Source organism: Neodiprion fabricii, chromosome 7, assembly GCF_021155785.1.
Source record: "Neodiprion fabricii isolate iyNeoFabr1 chromosome 7, iyNeoFabr1.1, whole genome shotgun sequence".
Taxonomy (NCBI): Eukaryota; Metazoa; Arthropoda; class Insecta; order Hymenoptera; family Diprionidae; genus Neodiprion; species Neodiprion fabricii.
The window spans coordinates 917,888-940,085 of record NC_060245.1 but is presented as its reverse complement, the minus strand read 5'-3'; the positions used below and the strand labels follow the sequence as shown (position 1 = coordinate 940,085).

The 22,198-nt window shown below is 41.0% G+C and overlaps 3 protein-coding genes across 3 annotated transcripts; 1 reads left to right on the top strand and 2 right to left on the bottom strand.

Moving 5' to 3' along the window:
- Positions 1-192: 192 nt before the first annotated feature.
- Positions 193-6,944, top strand: LOC124186837. Its single transcript, XM_046578881.1, has 3 exons — positions 193-536; positions 1,284-4,008; positions 4,554-6,944. Exons 1-3 carry the CDS (start codon positions 327-329, stop codon positions 4,700-4,702), a joined length of 3,084 nt encoding a protein of 1,027 aa, XP_046434837.1. The 5' UTR covers positions 193-326; the 3' UTR covers positions 4,703-6,944.
- LOC124186836 (pre-mRNA-processing factor 39-like) lies at positions 4,857-13,871 on the bottom strand. Its single transcript, XM_046578880.1, has 13 exons — positions 13,737-13,871; positions 13,366-13,505; positions 12,940-13,299; positions 12,422-12,826; positions 11,879-12,065; positions 11,491-11,741; positions 11,225-11,350; positions 9,551-9,699; positions 9,000-9,411; positions 8,742-8,906; positions 8,270-8,656; positions 7,874-8,160; positions 4,857-7,405 (listed from the first exon to the last, which is right to left on the bottom strand). The coding sequence occupies exons 1-13, from the start codon at positions 13,837-13,839 to the stop codon at positions 7,108-7,110; spliced, it is 3,270 nt and encodes a 1,089-aa protein (XP_046434836.1). The 5' UTR covers positions 13,840-13,871; the 3' UTR covers positions 4,857-7,107.
- Positions 13,872-14,492: 621 nt separating this feature from the next.
- Positions 14,493-22,197, bottom strand: LOC124186826 (eIF-2-alpha kinase GCN2). The gene is made up of 13 exons (XM_046578857.1): positions 21,507-22,197; positions 21,253-21,422; positions 20,922-21,183; positions 19,822-20,373; positions 19,329-19,703; positions 18,689-19,234; positions 18,428-18,585; positions 17,505-17,938; positions 17,126-17,405; positions 16,492-17,011; positions 15,924-16,406; positions 14,925-15,829; positions 14,493-14,836 (listed from the first exon to the last, which is right to left on the bottom strand). Exons 1-13 carry the CDS (start codon positions 21,561-21,563, stop codon positions 14,710-14,712), a joined length of 4,869 nt encoding a protein of 1,622 aa, XP_046434813.1. The 5' UTR covers positions 21,564-22,197; the 3' UTR covers positions 14,493-14,709.
- Position 22,198: the final 1 nt, after the last annotated feature.

The window sequence follows — 22,198 nt, the reverse complement described above, 5'->3', positions numbered from 1 at the left end:
GCGAGAAGCAGGAAGTACACCCAGCTGTATTGCTCAATGCTCGCATGCCTGATCGGTAAGGTCAATCCTGTTGCACTCTATCTCTATCGCTTTGCCCATGATTGGCTAAGCGCGCGTCCTCACCCAATCATGGCGCAGAGGGAGAGTGACAGAGTTTATTAAGAACGAATAAACCATACTCGATAGGCAGAACGGCCATCTAACCTCTGAATTACCGTTGAGTGGTGACAGCGTCGAATCCTCCGGGTGTATACGACGTGTATGTATAAATTCGGATGCTCGCGAGAGCGGAGTAAGAATTGAACTTGCGAAGGCGAAACGTCAAGATGGCAGAACTCGGGTCGTTCACGTTCCCGACGTTGTTTACGGTTTTATTATTGTTATCAGCAGCGCTTGATGGGACTTGCAACCCAGTAAACATATCCCTGCGAAGTGTCCCCGAGTCCCTCATCCATACGGCGATTAATTCGTTGAACAGAAATTCGCCAACCCAGAACACGTATAGGGGCGGAAACCTCATTAGCGCGCAAAAATTGGTAATTATGCTGTGTATTTTATACTTGATGTCATTCGTCGCGTATGTTCTCATCATCCCGTGACATTTCGAAAGTAAACTTTTCTATTTCCGAATACATTGCTGCAATTTTTATTGTTGGAATTCTCTTCTGACTCCGCGACAAAGCGCGCAATAATCGATCATCGCATAGTCATGCACTTAGCGGATATCTAACTTGGAATTTCTAACGTCGTTATTTACAAATACGGTAACGCTTGGCGCGTGCGAAATCTCTTTGTCAACCGTAGCGATGACAAATCGTTACGTATAGAATGTATAATTTCGTGATGTCGCTCGCGCGTTCACGTATGAATATGTGAAGTAATTTAATCGCCCTAAAGAGCGGACAATTATTTAACAATTTTAACTTTTCTTTTTTTCATAACAATTAATCGTCATAACAGCATCTCTTGCAAGAATTCACTTCAAACTGGGTTACAGACAGGATATTTTTGCCTCTATAATATTCACAAATAACAGAAACATCAAGATAAAAAGATTACACCAATGTACCGGGTTATCAGTATCGGTGACCTGGCATGTTAACGTTATAAGCCCCATATGCAGATTACCAAACATTCGTGGTCTGCGTTGTTTCCACAGATGTGCCAAGAGTCCATATATCACGATATGCATGCAAACGTTTGTCCAAATAAGTAAACAAAGCAAGAGTCAGCAGATAGCAAATTTTTTTCCACTTTAACAACCTCCAACTCTTTCTTCGTAGTTGGAGCCAAGCTTCGTGATCTACAGACTGACCCTGAACCTGCAAACAATATGCTCAGAGGGTTCGACAAGCTGTCCCAGAGAGGCGTGCACTATAGACCTGAAAGACACATCGGGACAGGTAGAAGTTGACCCAAATACTATACAATGCTTGTACCTGTACCCTCAGTCCACTCAGGAGGATATCCAACAGTCGCAGCAACAGCAGAATAGTCCCGGCACAGACAGCGACTTCCACAAGAGCACCTTGGACCTCGACCACGAGGTTCAAGCGGCAGCTGAGCTGCAAAAACCGGATACCGAATCAGCTGAGCCATTCATTGCGGTCAAAGCGGAAAACTCGAATTACTGTGCAGGCTGCCCTTACGAACTGAACCCAAATTTGCCAGGGCTGAACGCCTTTGTCACACAAGCTCTGGACGCTATGGACAGACTCCGACAGAACGAACACACGCACAAATTCATAAGGATGCTGAAAGTGACTCGGGCTGTTCCTCCGAGTTCTACAGCCGTCGAGTATAAGCTTCTTGCTGAAATCGGAGAGTCAAACTGTCTGAACGACGCAGTTACGGAACGCTCACTATGCTCGCTGCGGAGTGACTCCCCTAGTAGATGGTGTCTGATCACGTTCCAGGAGCGGCCCTGGATACAGGGTGACAGGCAGATTACCGGAAATAATTGCACCGCTCGTTCAGATGACGAGAATGAAGTAAACGCTGTTTCGGATACGATAATTTGGAATCCAGGAAACACGGAGGGCGTTCTGTCGGGAGAAAACATATTTGAAACTAAGGGACTGCAAGTTCTAAGGGACCCTGATGAACTCCACGAACTTCAGAAAGAAGATTCAGCACAAGTATTAAATCAGGAAAGACCGGCGGTAACCGAGGCTCCCATAGTGAGGGTGGAACTTGAGCGACCAGATAATGGACAAAAGGTACAAGGATTCGTTGATAAGCAGAAAGAGTTTGAGGAGTTTTTGGAGGGCTTTGATATACCATTGAGAACAGAGACTGCGGTAGTGGACGATCATGAGGACGGGAGGCAACCGGTAACCGAGGAGATAATCAGACCGGAGAAAGTGGACAGATTGATGGTGAATTCTTCTTCGGACTTAGAATCAAACTTCAATGAAAGTGTAGAAGATGCGCTACCTGATTTACGGCAAGAAAGAGCTAACATCAACCGGAATAAGCGAAATGTTGGAAGTGCCACTTCCATCAGCACCAACGACGAGAATGTTAAAAACTTCACAGCCATGGGATTTCAGAAATTTTTGGAAACATATCAGGGACAGAACGAGCCACTTTTACTGAATGTGACATCAGCAACTAAACAGATTGTGCAAGGCTCTCTTTACAAGATGACGGTAAAAATTGGAGTCAGCGACTGCCCGAAGGGAACGAAAAACAATTGCCAACTGCAAGCTGGCAGCGAGCCCCAGACGTGTGAAATTAGTGCCTGGTCAAGGCCGTGGCTTTCCACGGATAAATTGAAGATAACTGTAACATGCCAGCCGAATACCAACCTGAGAAAGAAACGTTCCGCAGTGATGGGAGCAGTACAACCGATAAGCATCGATGACCCGGAGGTGAAAAACTACGCGAATCTGGGTGTTAGTAAATTTTCGGAAAACTTGGGGGGACAGAACGAGCACATGTTGATTGAAATCATGTCCGCGACCCGTCAGGTTGTCCAAGGGAGTCAGTACATAATAAACGTGAGACTCGGAGAGAGTGACTGTCCCAAGGGAACAAAGAACAACTGCCAACTGAAAGCTGGCAGCCAACCACAAGAGTGCGAAGTGAAGGTCTGGTCGAGGCCGTGGCTGAAGTCAGGGGCGCTCGATGTGCAGGTGAACTGCAAGGCGAACGAACGAGCAAAGAGGAGCTTGAGAGGCAAGGACTATAGCAAGAAGATGCTGGAGCAGTCCACGTATCTGAGAAACGAGAGGCTGTTCAACGACTTTGTTGACAAGTACAACAAAAGCTATGAAAGTTTGTCCGACAGGAAATATCGATTCAAAGTTTTCCAGCTAAATATGATGACTGTTCAAGAGCTGCAGCGCAACGAACAGGGAACTGCGATTTACGGCGCTTCAATGTTCGCTGATCTGACGACACAAGAGTTTAAACGGTATTTGGGACTGAAGCCGGAGCTTAGGGTAGAAAACGAGATCCCGATACCGATGGCTGAGATTCCTAACGTCATGCTTCCCGAGTCTTTCGACTGGCGTGACCACAACGTGGTAACGCCAGTAAAGAACCAGGGAAGCTGCGGTTCATGCTGGGCGTTTTCGGTCACCGGAAACATCGAAGGACAGTACGCCTTGCGCCACGGAAACCTGCTCTCGTTTTCCGAGCAGGAACTGGTCGACTGCGACACGCTTGATGAAGGCTGCGGAGGCGGTTTACCCGACAACGCGTACAGGGCAATAGAAAAAATCGGAGGACTTGAGCTGGAATCGGACTATCCCTATGACGGGGCTAACGAAGTTTGTCACTTCAATACTAGCGAGGTCAGAGCGAAGGTTGTTTCTGCGGTAAATATCACCAGTAACGAGACCCAAATGGCTCAGTGGCTGGTGAAAAATGGCCCCATTTCAATCGGCATTAATGCCAATGCAATGCAGTTCTACATGGGCGGTATTTCCCATCCCTACAAATTCCTTTGCAGCCCGACAAACCTTGATCATGGAGTACTGATCGTCGGTTACGGAATTCACAGTAAGTAAACTTATGGCGAATTTGACTCACAGTCAGAGTTCGTATTGAGTGCAGTTTCATTAGTTTTCCAGTCTTTGGCTGAAAACTATGGAACTTGCCCTTGATATACATTTTTCTGTAAATCAAATTCTCTACTAAATTATTTATACAGACAGTTGTTTTTCATCGCTATATCAATTATTCTAAAGCTTAAATGATGAAAAATAGTCATTAAAACGTTACGCTGAAAAATTAATGAATCAACGTTTTATCAACTGTTCTCAATCTACATGACTTCCTGCCACATTGTTAAGCCTGTATTTTCTCCATGTCTGCATTATTCTAATGCTGAGTAGATAACAGTGAAACGATATGGAATATAATTGCAAACTTTTACATTTGATCGTCCATCATTAGGAACCGTAAGGCAGTTAAAAGAGAAACTGTATAAAATAACAACGGTACAAAAACCAGTAGCACTGTCACATACCGTGAAATCTCGTCCCGTGTTAATAAATTTATAAATATCTTGACGGTTATTATCATTATTATTTTTATTTTTACAGCATATCCCATCTTTCATAAAACACTGCCTTATTGGACGATAAAGAACAGCTGGGGTCCTCAATGGGGCGAAAAAGGATATTACAGGGTGTACAGAGGCGACGGAACGTGCGGAGTCAATCAAATGGCATCTAGTGCAGTGGTCGCTTAAAGATTGCAACTTGGAATTGTTAATTAGCCTAATAACTTTGTTAAAAACACCCAACGCGCTATACATTTTTTTATTACTACATTAAAAAAATATTAAATTTCTTTGATTGAAAAAGAGAGAAAAAAAAGGTACACCTTGAATTTTTCAAACAAAGTTTGACGTTTTATACTTTGATATACGTTATTATAATAATTACGCCTATTGGAAGCTAGAAAAATCTGTGAAGTTTCGAATAAGAAGTTCATTCGCATTTACAAAACTGGGTTCAAAACCTTATTGTTTAATAATAAAACAACGGGCGAATAGATTTGCTAAACTAGGCGTTGTAACAATAATGTTTTCCTTACTTTTTATTTTTGCGCCCTTTGTGTAGATCTTTACAGCTATTAATCTCTCGAGTTAGAAAAAAAAAACATAAAAAAAAAAAAAAAAAATCTAACAATTCTGTATAAGTTTTCAAGATAATATTAATAAATAATATTAACGTGTTGCGAGCAAAATGACAGAAAAAAAAGTAAAAAAGAAAAAACTCACAATTTTCCATGACATTAAAAAACTACTTTAATATTATACTATTGAAATGTACTTTCTATTCTTTTCTTTCTCTCCCTCTCTATTCTTTACGTTGTACTAAATCTCAAATAATTCGAACGTGTGTCGTAAACAATATGAACAATTTGCATGAAATGAAAAATTGATAATTCCATAAGTAGGAAATGTAAGAGAATTTGCAATTAGACGTGTTCATCTTGATAAGAAATTTTATATCGACCTAGATTTCAATCATTTGAAAAATAAACTGCTAAGGATTGATTATACGCACACTCACCCGATACTTGGGTGGGTGTTGTTTGTTTATTTCAGCTCCGCTTTTCTGTTTCAAGTATCCAATAATAATTGTGATATTTTTTCAAGTAGCATACGTGTAATAATAATTATTATCAATAAAGCATTAATAATAATAACGATTAAACAATTGTTGACTTATTTTCGTTGTTCTCATTATCATTATCATTACTCTATTATCAATACCAAGCGAGTCAAATGTTTATGTTTGTTTCACGGTCTTTATCTGTTCACTATCCCTTCTCTACATGACTTTTGCCAATCGGATTGCGAAATAGAGAAAGATAAATAACTGTGTGACAAATTAATATAAGAATGTGACCAGGGAACAAAATGAAACATTCTTTTCCTGCATTTTCATTTTCAGGACTATCGAATATTAGTAAGTGAATCAATTTGACGAAAAATGAATGTTGCGATTGTACGAACAAGGTTAATATCAAATATTATTTTCTTTTTAAACTGGATTGAAAAAAAAATGGATATCTACGTTCATATGTATATATTTTTTTTTCGTTTATTTTTCGCATTCTCCTCATTTTCATATAATTCACACAGCTAATAACCAACCATCGCCAAGTAAAACGATTCGTCACGAGTTCGATAAAAATTTATTAACATTTATTACTATTACGAATGTATATTAACGTAATTATTTAATTTATTTTGCTTTTTATTCGATTATTTTCGTCAAACTTGAACGATAATTGTGAGTTTATACTGTAATTTGTTGTTTCTTTTTTGTATTTGGTTTTTCAAATTATTGTTCAGACTCACTTATTTTAAGGTCATAAGAGTAATATTATAAAACACGTTTCTATGTCGAAGGAAAATCCCATTGTGATCTAATAGTAAACGAACGTGCATGTGAAACGTGGATTTTTGTATTTCGTTTCTTATTTGTTTTCTTTCTTTTGCCCTCTGCCTTGTCTTATCTCTTACCTTATGCATATTAATATAACATGAGAACCTGTTTTCTTAGTTTTACTTATCGCGTTCGCGGTTCAACAGTAGTGAAGATTGCGTGTGATTGAATATGCGTGTGTAAGTGTCCGTGGGTCTAGGCTGGTTGGAAATAATATTAATACACCGACAGATTAGTTCAAGGGGCGAACGACGCGCAATTCGCATTATCGGCGTGTGAATAATTTAAACAAAATTCCTTTAGAAAAGGAAAGTTTTTTTCCCTCTAGCGACAAAAGGAATCAATGAGTAATTTATTTTTTCACATAATCAGATACGCATCGTTTCTTATCTTATCTTATCTTACCTCTTCTCGTCTCTATTTCAATCCCGAAAGTCTTAATGTCCACTGCATATGTACGACGAAAATTTTGGCTTGAGAGACGTGATTGATTTCGCTCACTTTTGAACAAAATAAAAATTAATTTTAACAACAGGATAAAAAAAAAAAAAAAAGAAAAAGAAAAAATACTTATTTCAGAAGGCAAATGCCCCTTGAACGAGACTCGCAACGCGCGTTGATCACCACCAGCAGCAGCAGTAACAGCTAGACTATTGAAAAGAATGTACAAAGATCACCTCTTTCGCGACTGTGCTTAGTAGTAATTGTACGATCCCCACTGATTGTAGGGGCCGTAAGCCTGAGGTCCGCCCTGACCGTACTGCCAGTTTTGATAATTCGCGTAATTCGGATCCGACGGTGGCGGGTACTGCTGATATCCTTGCTGGTAACTACCCTGCCCGCTGTACTGTCCACCCTGGAAAGGCTGCTGGGACTGATACGGGCCGCTCGGTCCGCTTCCGTACTGGTAAGAAGACTGCGAGCCGACCGAAGGCGGCGGTGGAATGCTGGATTGGTCGCCAGGCTTGACTTTCTTTGGCGGTGACGTCTCGCTGCGAAAGGAACATTGAGATTAATTTTACCTCAGTTTTACCGGCCTTTTACACATCATGGTGGTCACAAATTTTTGGGAAAAAATATTCCATGACATTACTAGGTTTGCCAGGACCTAAAACCTAATCTTCCTTTGCATTTTCCCAATTTTAGTAAGTTACAAGACCTAAATTGTTTACCTTACTGACTCTATATTCAGTTCAAATTCAATCCGAACCGAAAAAAAATATATAATGTACAAAAAAAAGTCAGTTTAAGCAAATTTGTTACCTCAAAATATCATTTCGAATTCCGATGACAGAAAACTAATACTTCCAGTTTTTTCAATGTCCAAATTAAAAATCCCATGACAATTCCAGGTTTTCCATTACCCCTTTTAAATACCCTGACATTTTCAGGTTTTTCAGGTGTGTGCCCACCCCGATACATGTATATAATATTTTTCTGTTTATTAAAGTATTCGTTACCTCTTGCTGTCCTCGTTCTTCGCCTTCTTTCTTTCTTTGGCTTGTTTTATGCACTTCTGGAACTGCTCGTGCGCCTTAAGTACTTGGCGTATGTCCGGGCTGAAGTCTTCAAGGAACTCGACCTTTCTTTGCGCAAATAGTACTCGCTGCTCGAGGTCGGCATGCTCGCGCTCTATGAACATGTCCATGTACCCGACGACCTCCGAGGTGTCGACCGGGCTCCGCTGCAGGCCGAGGTCGATCAGTTGTAGATAAAGTCGCGGGTTGTCCTTGTCCTTGTCGGTCGCCTGACGGAGAATTGATTAGAAAAATTCATCTCACGTTCTCGAATGAACGTTAAAATGCCTCAATTTATTCACATTTAATGTTAATGCGATGTCTGAGAGATTTAATTACCTTGAGGAGTACTTTTACGGCTTTATCAATATCGTTCTTGACCTTGCACAAAAACCTCGCGTATTTGACAGCCACATTGTTGGCTATCGTGCGATTTTTGCTGTTGCTTATGTAATTCTCGTACAGGGCACAGGCCTTGTCCAAATCCCCTCTTCGGCGCTCGAGATTTACACGACGGTACGCGATCTGCAGCATATTAGGCAATGCCGCGTCAATTTTCTCCAGTATTTCCGATGCTTTTTCAAAGTTTCCCTGACCCTCCTCAAACGTCGCCCATTGTAAATGCAAGTTAGGTTTTTTCGGGTGGTGAACTATGCACGCGCGTGAATACACGTCTCTTATCTTCTCAGCGTTCTCGCTCTTTTGAGTCTCCAAATAACGTACAAACTGGAATAAAACAGAGGAGAAATAAAATAAAGTTATCCTGTCTTTTTGTCTCCATTCCTTCAAAAGTGAAATGACAACAACTTACTCGCATCCAGAATTCATCATACAGAGCGCAGGCGATCAAACAGCGCTCGAAAAGTATGATGATTCTAGCCGGATCTTTTTGCTCGATCTCGAAGTCTAGATACTCCTTCCAGTTCTTCAGTTGACACCGCTCGAGGGGCTTAACGTGGAAATAAGGTCTCTTGATCTGTGGAAATATAAAGTACAAATGTGATTAGAATCTTGGTCAGATTATTCAACCCTATTTCGACCCATCAAAGAAAATGAAAATCGACATTACCCCTTCCTCGTACGACCATCTTGCAGCGACAGCGTTGACGTTGGCCTTGTGCATTTTTCGCCTGGTGCTAATGATTTTCTCTCTGATAGCCCGGGTCTCCTCGTCAGTGGGAGGGACCTCGTGTGGCGATGGTTCTTCTCCAGGCGGTGCATCGTCCGCTACCGAAGCTGTTGCGGTGGTAGCCTCATCCGATTTGAGAAGAGCCTTAACCTCGGCACGTAGGGTAAGAAAGTCGTCGACGTTCAAGATTTTGTTGGGAAGATTCGACGAGACGAATTCCTGAAAGGCCTCAAAGTGCGACAGGTAGCACAACGTAGGCGTTGACAACAGGCGATCGTACAGAGCGGTCACTCGACTTAGACGCTTTGCCTCCAACTCCCATTTGATGTAACTCTCCCAGAGACGGTCAGATCTGGTACAAAGCGGGACAATTGAAGAGTAATTAGACCATTTTTGACACGTGAAATATTGACAGATCGGACTTGAGTAGCAGAAGAGATACTCAGAATTTATCAGGATGTTTCAACCATGATAAAATGAACTAATCTCACCTGAATTCCAGTCCGCAGGCCTCTATGGCTCTCTCATATTGTTCCCGAAGTTTTTCTTCATCGTTTTCATAAACTGTTTTGCAATGATTGATGTAGTGCAGCCATAGATCGACACTGAGCGATATCGCTTTCAATCCTTGGTCAAAAACCTGTGAGATTATCAATGATGATGTTCAGAGAGGAAAATTGTTCGTGTGATTTTGTCGATTTTTTTTTTTAAAATATATATATACGTTTCTTATCGGGCGCTCGGGTAATATATGTAAATCTATTAATATGTTTTTTGTCCTTGTCACGTGTGGTTATTTTTTCTTTGCATCGTAACGTTTATATACGTATATAAAAACGAAAAGATCATGTTATATATAAGGTTAGATTTATACTTAGAAAAAAAATTATATTATATGTATTATATATATATATGTGTAGGTATATATATAATTAGATATGGATCGTTGCTCTCATAAGTAATATTTACTCACATACCGTAGGCGTACTGTAAATAAATTTGTGTTGTGGTAATAATTAAAAAACACAGAGATTGCAGAGCATTGTGCATTCACCTTAAAACTCAGGGAGACTCCGACACGAGGCGCGCGTTGTCATATCTTCTCTCTTATCGCTCTCTCTCGCTCTCTGAAGCCCCCTTTTTCTCTGGCACGTGAGCGCTCATCTCTTTAAGTCATTGTCATATGACTTTGTCTCAACACCGATATACCCGACCAATATAAACTTACTTACTTACTTTACAACGAGTAAGAGGAAGGTAATATAAAAAAAAGTGGAAAAAAAACAAAAAAAAAACAAACAAACAAAACAACCATCTTATCCCTATTCGTAAGTTTACAATACTTTGATTTTTTGCTTTTGTTGCGAGTTGTAATATTTTTTGTTTTGTCATATGTAAGATACGTACGTAACTCTACAACGTGTACAGAATTTTTCACCTTATAAAGTTCATGTAAACTACTGTAACAACAAGAACAGCAAAAACAGAAACAACAGTAGGAGGAACAACACATTGTCAATGTAAATATCGACAAGATCGGCAACGATGATAATAATAATAATGATAATAATAAGAATAATAATAAGAACAACAACAATAAGCTGATAGAAAATCGATGTGCTACTAATTCGTCGTTATTATTTTCACTTATGTACGTTGTATGAATTTTACCATTAGTATTATAGTAATGATACTGATATTTCGTATACGATATTAATATGTAGTAGTAGTAGTAGTAGTAGTAGTAATAGTAGTAGTAGTAATACTTTAGCCTTACTAGCACAACAGTAGTGATAATAATTAATAAATAATGATCAGCTATTCGGTAAACGGAGAGAGTCGAATGGGTGCCGCAAGACGTGCTAGGCTGTTGGAAGGGAAAACCATATTTACGTGCGTGCGCACTGCCCAGGCGTCTTCCTAACTCGAGCTAGTTTCATATTAGAGGTTTTTTTTTCATTAAAAAAATTCATGAATATCATTGTATGTATCCTAGTAGCAGTAGAAGTGGTATAACAGCTATAGCAGTAACAATAATGATAGTAGTAACAGTAATAACGGTATCCGTAATAGTAGTATGCAATAATAATAGTTATAGTAATATCAATAATGATGATAACTAAGCCTAGGGAATATTTATATATGTATTGAAAAAGTGAACTCACCGTTTGACAATTCTCCGGGTTTCCTTTCTTCTTTTCGTAATCCGCGAACTTCCTCCAGTATCCGTAACAGTATGGATAACGCTCCAAGAATTTCGTATACGCCTCTCGTGCAGCTTCTGCGTCATTCTGCAGAATGAAAACAACCTTCGATCATTTACTTCGCACACAACATTTCAAGAGACATTTGGTTACCTACGGGTTTACCGCCTAACGGACAAGTTGACGAACAATTAGGTATTGCACTTTGAAAATCATGCAAAACTTACCTCTTGGTCCACATATTGAAGAAGATAAGTCCAACCAGTGAAATCAGAGGGATCTTCGTTTACAGCTTTCCAATACTTGTCAAGCTCTGGGAGTGCTTTTTTTTTCGGAGATGCTGGCTTCGCCTCTGGCTTGTTTTCAGCCCCTTCAACTCCCGAGGTAATTGCAACTTTTTTGGCAGGTGTTTCGTCATTGTTTTCAGATGTCGGAGAACTTGGGTCGTACTCTCCTTCAGCGTTTAATTTACGTTTACCTAGAAATGACGAAGAAAAATAATTTCAAAAAGAACGTACCGATCAAGCTTAACCAAACTATATTGACTCCTCTTTTTCATAATCCTCTAAATTCTAATATAATTGAATAATATTTCTTGAACTAAAAAGTACATACCTGCACCTCCCTCAGGCTTTGTCTTCGCACTGTCTGCTGCAGCTTTGCTAAGTGCTTTAGCTCCGGCTTTCTTTTTCTTGTCACCATCCGGTGGGAGTTCATCCTCGGAAACAGATTCCGTCTCTCCAAGATCTGCAGGTGCTGCGGCAGGCAACTCTTCATCTGAAACTGCCTCTGTTTCGGGTTCCTAGGTCATGTACAGAAGATCAAACATTAATTTTTCAAACTTTTTTTTCTTTCACTGCAAAATAACGTTTGAATATTTTCTGTGTTGATGTCAGAAAACTACAGGGTTATAGGATTATGGGATGGGGTCTACCTGGAGGGCCGACTCTACAGGGAAAAACTCGTCTTCTGATATCGCTTCCATTTCATGTTCATCCTAACGGTGATAAAAAAAAAAATGACAGAAAATTTTGAGAAGATTCGGAATACATGGAAGCATAGGAGCAAATGACAAAACTAAGATCATCAATTCTGTAACAGTAAACGAGCGCCAAAAACTGATACAGCAAATTCAATACCGTATTATTTTAGTCATACCTTAGCGGCAGCTTCAGTTGGAAGTTCATCTTCAGAAACGGCCTCTGTATCAGGTTCAGCTTTCTCTTCTTTTTCATCTGGATTTTCATCCGAGCTTTCTGGCCTCTTTGTGTCAGCTTCTATGCTGTCTGTAGTGAGCATGCTGTGATCAACGGATGAGGTTTTCAAAGATTCGACATCCATTTGAAAGCCTGTCAGACTTTCATGCACAAACGAATTTTGTGTCCCATTTTCCAATGGCTCCATCTCTACGATCTCCTCCGCCTCTTCTCCCTGATTAAGAACATGGTGGAAGTCATCCATCACCTCGTCATTTTCTTCTACGATGGTCTCCATCACTTCTTCGGACTCCACTTCCTCCTCAGCATCAAGCTCTGCAGGCTCCATACTGTTCTCAGACATTTCCTGCAACAAGGTTTGGAGAATGAATCATACATTGAGTCAAATCTTTCCAAATGGTCAATTATCTGATCTGGGCAAGAGGGAAAAAAACAAAATAGAAAGAAGCGTTGAATTACCGTGTCTATAAGCTGAATTGTTTCCTTTACTTTCAGCGTGGAAACAATGGAGCCTGAGGGTGTAACTTTGGTGACGAGGGGTGGCGGCGGAGCCTCAAGCTCAGGAACTTCCTCCTCGACATCTCTGTCTCGGTACACAATTCTGATTTCTGTATCTGGATTTTGATCCTGATGTAAGATATCCGTGTCTTGAACCAAAACTATATCCTGCGAGTCTTCAAGTTCGAGGTGAAAGGTCGTACCTTCTTCTTCGACAGTTTGCTCGCTGATGGAACTCTCCAGTGTCTGTTGGAGCAGACCATTCTCCGAGGCATCCTCAGTTTCTTCCAAATTCTCCTCCTCGCCAAGATAAACCTCCTCCTGCGATTCGACAGTGTGAGATACTCGAGAAATTTGGAAAATGCATAAATTCATGAAATACGTTACCTCAGGTTCCGGTTGCAAGTAATCCTCGCCCTCGCGGGCCTTCTTGTGGGAGCGAGTAGCTCTAGCGAGTAATTTTTTGACCGGTGATTTTTTGGTAACGATTAAATTGGTCACAGCACGGCCGGACCTGGTTCGCCTGACTGTGAAAACGTGGATGGAGGCATTAGGGTAACGATACGTTACAAATTTATTTGGAGATGATATTGTGTCGCTTGGATAATGGCGGTTTGCGATGCGCCGCGAACCGCGGTCTTCAATCTCATCGCACCGCGTACAACTGGGATACTTTTTGCCAATTTTTCAGCCGATCATTCGTCAATATCTATACTAAATAACAATCAACCATTTACACTGATATTTCTATGTCTTACCTGGCTCGGCAGCGATAATTTCACTCTCGTCGCCGCTTAACGACGCCATTTTCTTTCTTCTAGTCTTTTTCCTTTCTGTTGTTGGTTGTGTATGTGCGTCCATGCCTGGGATTAAGTATGCTTCGAGTGATCGGACTGGCAGGAAATTTTCGGCGCTTTGAAAATGAACTTCGTATTGCCAGTTCCTGTTCGCAGCTGTCGCTGCTACTTCTCGCGTGACGCAAGCAGGCGACTTGTAAGTAATGAATGTCGTGAGCTTTGCCTACCGTAAGGCTTGTGATACGATTAGTTTCTGAATAATCCGCCCGTAACGATTATCTATTTAAGATATATTAATTAGTAATCAATAGCTAAAGATTAGGTAACATGAAATATTTTATCAGTCATTTCAAAAACTTGAGACTATCCTTATAATGTCGTTATTGTACATTAGGAACATGAAAATCCTGACAATCCAGCAGTAGAATAAACATACAGTGCAAGTTTATAATATACGTGATAAAACGGTTCTACTTCTTCATAACTAAGTAATCGATATTATTCAAATTACGAATACATTCTTTTATTTCTAATGCAATCTTATTTGTATGCCATGGACATGAGAAGTATACCGTATAACTGAGAATAAACGTTAAAGCGAATTTTTCTAAATTCCATCATTTACTCTGAAGTTGAGATTTCAAATAGCCTTATGGTTGTTATAGTTTCGTCATTGCATTTGTAATTGCATATGGATGAATTAAATTACTGCCCAACTATTGATTATGTGGGTTTATTGGTAATAACGATCATGCACAATGGATTAGCCTCAGTCTTACAGATATATTTACTTTGGCGTTGGGGTGGTTAGAGAGGGGTGCAGAATGTCTTGCACAGAAGATACGAAGTCTCGTGAAAATAATATAGAAATTAGTCTTTATTTCTTTTAATTGTAATTAAATTTATCCAGGTACCGGGTTCAAATCAATTCTCCTTACATGAGAATTCTGTACTTGTTGTCTATCAAACTGTAAAGAATGAGAACCGGGTGTAATTTGTCATTCCTTGTTTCTCGCATCTCTTCGCAAATATCTGTTATATACTTTTTATGCCTAGGATGTCTGGAAAAAAATAAGGAATAAGCATGTGTAAGGAAAACGCCCAATCTTATTTACATTTTTTCATACTTTCAATCGCACAAATACTTACTTTTCTATAATTAGTTGAATACTTTTGTGAAATTCCACTTCATTTTCGTCAATATCCAAAAAACTGATTATTGTCTTGACAACAGTCGTATCAAGGAATACGGCGAAAACTTCGATAGGAATTTTGTGTGATATCCGCTGCGAGACGGAGGTCATTTGTGCAAGAATAGTGTTTTTTACACTTCTCCGGGCGCTTGCCGACAATTTATCTTTCTCTGACAGGACAAAGCCTATGTTAACCTTTACCGGATTGTAGGAAGAAACGGGAACCTCATTGTTACCCGTGCTGACCTTGCTCTCCGATCTGGTTAAAATCGGCAGCGGATTATCAATCTGTCGCTGAAGAAAGTCTGTTATATCCTGAGTGTTTATTTTCCGCTCCTGGTATCTGTCCTTTTCCCAGGATTGTACCCTGAGAGTACCATTCTCACCATCCCTGAGGAGAATGATGTAGTTTATCGAATTGTCCCTGCAGTACTCGGAGATTTCTTCGGCGCTGTGAGGTCCGAGCGACGTCACCTTCAATCCCTGGGACCAAAGCTCGCGCAAAACTTCGGCCTTCTCCTTTTCCCTCCTCTGCATTCCGCCGATGCAGCAGACCGCTACATCCACGCCAAATTTATTCTCGGAGCAAATATCCTCGCAGTTTTCTCTTACCGCGCATACCAACTTGTCCAAAGATATGCTTATCCCGACTCCGTACTGCCTTACCTCTTTTCCCGCCATACCTGTTCGCTCTAGAAATTGTCTAAACGAGGTCAGCATCTTGTCGTAACGACCGCCCGCTGCTATCACATCTTGACCTCCTCGTCGTCGTCTTTTTTTCAACTCGCACGATATCTGGTATATTACGCCGCTGTGCTGCTGAATGTTGTGAACTAACAGTGGAACAACAACAATCGGCCACTGAAATACAGAAGAGGAAAATTGGCCATAAATATTCATAATAATTTCTAAACTCGCCCGAGTTTTGACCAAAAATTTTGAGTCAAATTTTCACCTTTAATCCAAGAGCCTCGGTATTGGCAATGACGATTTCCAACTCCCGAAGTCCTTCCTTGGCAAGAATAGCCGCATTTCCCTTCCTCCTGGTGATGGTTCTCAAGACGCTGGCTATCTTTGCGACCGAGCTTTCCGTTTCAAACAAATTGTAGAGGGTTTCCATGGCCTGATCGGTAAGACACAGACTGATTAAGTGCGTCTGCAATTGAAACTTGGAGAATTTTCCGTCTCTCGCGTCGCAGAGAATTGAGTAAATGTCATGGTATTTTTCCCTCTCTATACCGCAGTACATTAATACCGCCTGCAATAGCGATGTGTGGTTCAAACGGACAGAAAAGTTCCGTTCACGCAGTTGCGGGATTTCGTTGGCTATTTCGCTGACTATCAATATCAGCTCTGCCTCGTCCATCAGGTCGCCTGGCGTTGGGCTTATTATGTCGAAGGCACACTCGTACAATTCCCTGGGGTGAAATCCATGAACCTGAGAAATTTTAATGAAACTCGGCGCTACTTTTACTGTCTGTTAAATTTCTTTAAAATCTCTTTCTCTACGATTTCTACCGTACCTTTTTTTCCCTGTAAACGCGTTCGATCGCGTATCTCCTCACATGCATGATGTTGTTCCAGGCAACGTATCTCGCGAACGGAGCTCTCAGATCATGAGGCAAAGAAACGACGCTACCCGTTCGAGTCATGAGCTTAACGCACGAGTCCATGTGCATGTAGGACTCATTGGACTTTGGCATTAGCAACGGGGAGCCGAGGCAGACACCTCCGTGTCTCTGGAAGACCTCGATAACTTTAGACTTGACGTTCTCCTGGAGAAACTGAATCTTTGGTGCAGGGCAACTCGTGAATCCTCTCGAAGGCAGGTTCATGTCATAAGTTATGTCCTCGGCAGGCGTCACTTTCTGAGCCATGCAACTCTCTATCAAATACTTGTAGGCCTTGCTTTGTCTATTAGACAACGTGTGCCGCACCATTTCCTGCAATTCCGCCTCCTCTAACTGAGGAGGCGGTAGGTATTCAGATGTCAGCAGTTCCTGAGAGGTCGGCCGCTGGCTCGGATCGTGATTCAAAAGCCATCTGGCAATTTTACGTTAAAATAATTAGGAACAGGGATAAAAAAAAGGCACGAGAACTAGAAGGCGAAACAAGTGTTTGGTACTAATTGTAACCATTTGATACCAAATTACGCACCTAAGGAGATGCACGTGGTGCGGCATGTCGATTTCGGTGAATTCGGGTGGGAGAATTATCTCCCTGGACCTCAAATTGAGTAGAACTTTGACTCTCTCCATGCCTGTGTCCAACGGCTTGTAACACATCTCGAACAGTATTATGCCAAGGCTGTAAATGTCGACTTTTTGATTGTAAATAGCTTTGGCAACTTTCGAACTCAACTCGGGTGCTGTGTAGAGTGCCGTGCCAACCTGTCCAGTCATCGAGCCAACATCATCGAGATCGAAACTGGTTCCTGCTACAATGAGAAGTTTTATATTTTAAAATATTAATCAACGAACTGCAGAAATATACGATTATTGAAATTTTCGAATGTTCAAAATTGGCCTTTCAGTACCAATTAGCTGGAGTTCCTTGTCAGTGTCCACGTTATGTGCCAAAGTGGACAGAATATTACTTGTAGCGAGACCAAAGTCGCCAATTTTCACATGATCATTGCTGTCGAGAAATATGTTGACGGGTTTTAGGTCCCTGTGGATCATCCCTTGCTGGTGTATATGGGCCAATCCCTCAACAATTTCTCTAAACAATCTCCAAACCCGTTCCTCATCTTCGCACAGGCTATTGTCAATGGCAGTTCGTAATGTGCTTTTTTCACAAAACTCCATCTGAATATACATAAACTGTATTTCCTTAACAACTGCTGAATCATTTGTGTTTTCTACATGCCTCATTGGGGAATCAAGCACGTCTTGAGTGGAATTCGAAGTCTGAGAAGACTCGTTCTTTTCAAATTCGATACTGTTCGAAGAGTCTATTCTCGTTCGAGTGCTAGAATTTTGGGGGAAAAAGTGTTTATTTATCAGGGTGACAAAAATTTTGGTCAAATAAAATTCCCCAACTTTTGCGGTTTTTTATCAAAATATCCAGAAGCTGTACACCTTGAATATATAAATTTGGATCTAAAAAACACATAGTATTGCTTCGTTTCACACAAATAATTAGAAATTGAACAATACGATTTTCGAAAGTTGGCTCAACTGAATTTACGAAGCATATCTGAAGTTTCAAAACGATTTTTAGAAAAAGTATATTTTTCCCGATGGTCTATCATAATTCCCTGAGTATTCCCGATTTTCCCGGTCTGTCGCCACCCCATTTAGTGTCCGACGTGCACTTGGAGAGTTTTTGTTAAAGGAGTTCGTTATTTTCTTTCCCTCAGTAATGTTCAGAAGATCACGGGATCAACTCCTGCATCCGTAACATTTATGTAATCAATTTCAAAACAATGACATGCCACGCTAGCGTTAAATATCTTACAGGAAGGCCCAGTCCTCGTCATCAGAGTCACTCGAGCTATCTTCGCTCTCGGCGTCGCTGTCACCTGACAAAACTCCGCTCGCCCTAGATTGATAAGAGATATTCCACTCGACATCGTGTAGCGGAGGAGCGAGTCTCTCAATGTCATTGCTTTCCATCTACAATCAAGAAAGGGAAAAGTCGAAAACGAATGGAAATCAAACTGAAACAGAGGTAATGCAAATTTAAATTGTGACGAACTACGCAATCAAAGAAACTAACAGCCATCAGCTCATCTTTGTTATTTCCTCGTTCCGGTGCTGTTCTGTTGGACGGCGTAGCTGCCGGTGTGAGTTGACTGTGCCTGGAGGAGTCATCTATGGTGGCGCTTTCGATCCAAGAGTTATAGTACCGCACAACATTCTCATGGTTCAGTCTGGAGAGAAGTTTAACTTCGCGCGTTATTTTTCTGTTCAGCTGTATGTTCTTTGGGTTGAGCTCGATGCGCTTGATGGCGTAAATTCCGCCATCCAGTTTGTTTTTGACCTTCAGGACGTCGCCAAATGCCCCCTTTCCGAGCCATTTCAAAACCTCAAACTCGCTCTGTATACGCGACTGGCCTCCCAATGCCGTCGAGTAGTGATGAATATCAGCGGCCGGAAGCTCGGTTTCCGAGCTATTCTGCTCCTTCTTTCTATCCGGACATGGAGGAGACAGTCCACGTTCGATTGGAACTCGTATGAAACAGTGCCCCTGCAGCTGTTCAGCCGACCATCGTATCCGCTCGTTGCGAACGAGGCATTTGGACAAAAAATCTTTCAGATCTGTCTGAAATTAATTGTACAACCGTGTGAATGTATTCACAGAAATTAACGAGAATTGGGTATCAAGTTTAAATCATCGTTTTTCATCAATTCGCTACCTGCAAATTGGTTTCCATGTCTATTTCGTTCTCTGAAACGATACTGCCCCTCAACAGAGACAACAGGAGGACTCCGAATCTGTGAATGTCGGCTTTTTTTCCACCCCTTCCCTGTATGGTTGGGAATTCGTGTTCATTTTTGGCCAAGTAGCTCGCGCAATAAATATCTGACAGTCTTTTATCCAGAGAATAACCGGATAGCTTGACGACACCTGTACTGTCTATATGAACGCTGGTTTCACGCAGGTCCTTATGCACCACGTTATTGTGGTGTAGGTATTGCAGCGCGGATAAAACCCCAGTTGCCAGATGTCTCAGCGTGTCAACGTCCATCGGTATGTTCTCCGTCAAGAAGAAAGAGCATGTCGTTCCGACCTGGACGAGAAAAAATAAGCACAACAACGTTAGTTAAACAGTTTGTATTGCATCTTGCACGGATTTTAATGTAATCGTTTGAAAAAAAATTTAATCATCAAGTTATCACTCTTCTCACCACAAACTCTTGGAGAACGTATATGACTACGCTTTCCTTATCCTGAATGTACTTCATGTGAAGATAATGAACTAGATTAGGATGATGCAATTTGTTTAAGTGATTCAGCTCCTGTTCAATAATGGCAATTTGTTTCAGGCAGTGTTGAAGGTCGGTTGCCTCGTGAGTTTCCGGAAGTGATTCCGTAGTTCCGCACCTCAACGACCATTCTGCGATGGCCAATAGTTCTCCGCTAGTTGTGTCAAGTCCTACGTAAACGACAGAGCCCTTTGTGCTATGGCCCAGGCATTTCCCTCTGCACACGACTCGCTCTCCCCGATTGTCGCTGAACTTGACGAGCTTGGTACCTTTGTGCTCGCACAAGCAACTCTCCGAGCTTTCTGAAGTGCTCGTACAGCGCCGCCTCGAATATCTTCTAGGTCTGTCTGGCGGGGACGACGGTATGGATTGGCAGTTGGAGTCTGTCTCTGACGTAAGCCGTGCCAACTCTTTGCGCTTTCGCACTTCCGCCATCAGCGCTTCTTGACGTTTTTGAATCTCGTCTTGAAGTACCTGTTCAAAATCCACTGAGAATTAGGGAGCTGGCTTGATAGAGAAAGAATTTCGCCCCATATTTGTGTAGTAAGTTAATAATGAAGTCTATTATTTGCTAAAATAAAATCTCAACTGGTAGAATTGACTATCCACTTTTATTATTTAAGTTCAAATTTACCGTTGAAGATAGGCAACTATGCCACAACAATTATTATTTCTTTCCTAACAATGAAGCAGATTGTAATTTTAGATCTTTTATTGACAGACTGTTACTACTTCGCAAGGAACACAATGAATGCATTGATCCTTACAAACTTTATCTTTTTTTCTATTAATAGGGTCTCAAGAAATGCATTAAATTGTGATTAAGTTTTTTTTTGTTTGATGCTTTGTTTGATTTTTGTTAATAATTTTTTTTGTTACATCTGTAGTTAGGCTATGTCGTATATTGGCTTTATTGTGGCGTAGAATTTTTCTATATTTCATACTTAACAATTTAACCCATTTATGATGAATAAATGAAATTAAAAAAAAAGAAGTGCCAATCAAGATTTGAACCACCGAACCTGCCTCTCCTTGTCTTCCTTCAGTTGTTTTTTCTGTATCTCGAACTTCAGCTTCTCCTGCTGCCTGGACACCATTTCCTCATAAAAACTGCTGTATCCAGGTTTATTGTGATCGTGTAAAAATTTTTGAACATGCTGTGCCAGCTCGTATATCATCTCCTGACCCTTCAGCTGATCAGCCATCTGCTCGAGGTCGGAGTAAAGAACTCCTACTTGCTGATTCGAAAGGCCTCTGCTGTTGCGAAGCAGAAGACGAGGCACCCTTAAAGTTGACAAAATAAGAGACATGAATGACTCGTCCTATCTTTAGAGACGTTTTAGGTCAACTCACTCTTCGGGATAGTTATCCCTGCAGATGACCTGCAAATCGATTTGAGCATAGACCTCGGCTGGGCCTGACATCCCCTTCTGAGGCGTCAGAGTGATGGAAAGATCCAACGGTTGCCATTTCTTCTTTCCTTTAGTTTTCCTGTGGTCGTGCAACTCCTCGGCAAATATCGACTAAGCCATAGAACGAGAGGCGATTGAAGCACAACTATGAGATCGATGGAAAAAGTACTTATTGTTGGTGAAAATTAAACTTACCTTTAATACTTCGAGCTCGTTCTGTTGACGGTCTCGATTTGTTTCAGCATGCGACATATTGCAACTAACTGCAATAGTTAGCGTTTTATCAACGCCAAGGTTTCAGTGTTATGATTTTTTTTTTTTTTTTCACTGAAACTGTTGACACAACTGTTACTAGATAAATACCGCTAGTTAAGCGGAAAATAATTATTCCGATCTTCTCTACCAATCGTCGTAGCTGCTAACCTTATTCAAAACTGTTCAAAAGACGGGTCAATTTTGCGATATATATTCACAAATCGATAGTATCAAAAGTAGGTGTAACAAATCCATCGAAAGCCCGTCGTAGCAGCGGATCAAAACCAGCCGTTGGATGATCTGCTACATGATGAAATATATTTGAATTGTATCGTTTCTGCTGCGTCCTTTTCGTTATGATTTTTCTTCGAATCAATAGAAAAGAAGAAACGATTTTGCCATGTTTTTCTGCCGGTGTTATAGTCCTTCAATTATTTTGTTAATCTGATTACGGTCACTCCGTTTCGCATAATTATTTTGACATTTCTATTGGTTATGTTAACGGGGTACACACGGTTTTCAACATCCGAATTGGCAGTGTTACCACGCAATGATGGGGGATTTTTAGAACCGTTAGGTGGCAACACTGATTCGCAGCGAATGACGGGAGTCCCGACGCGTGGAACTAGAAT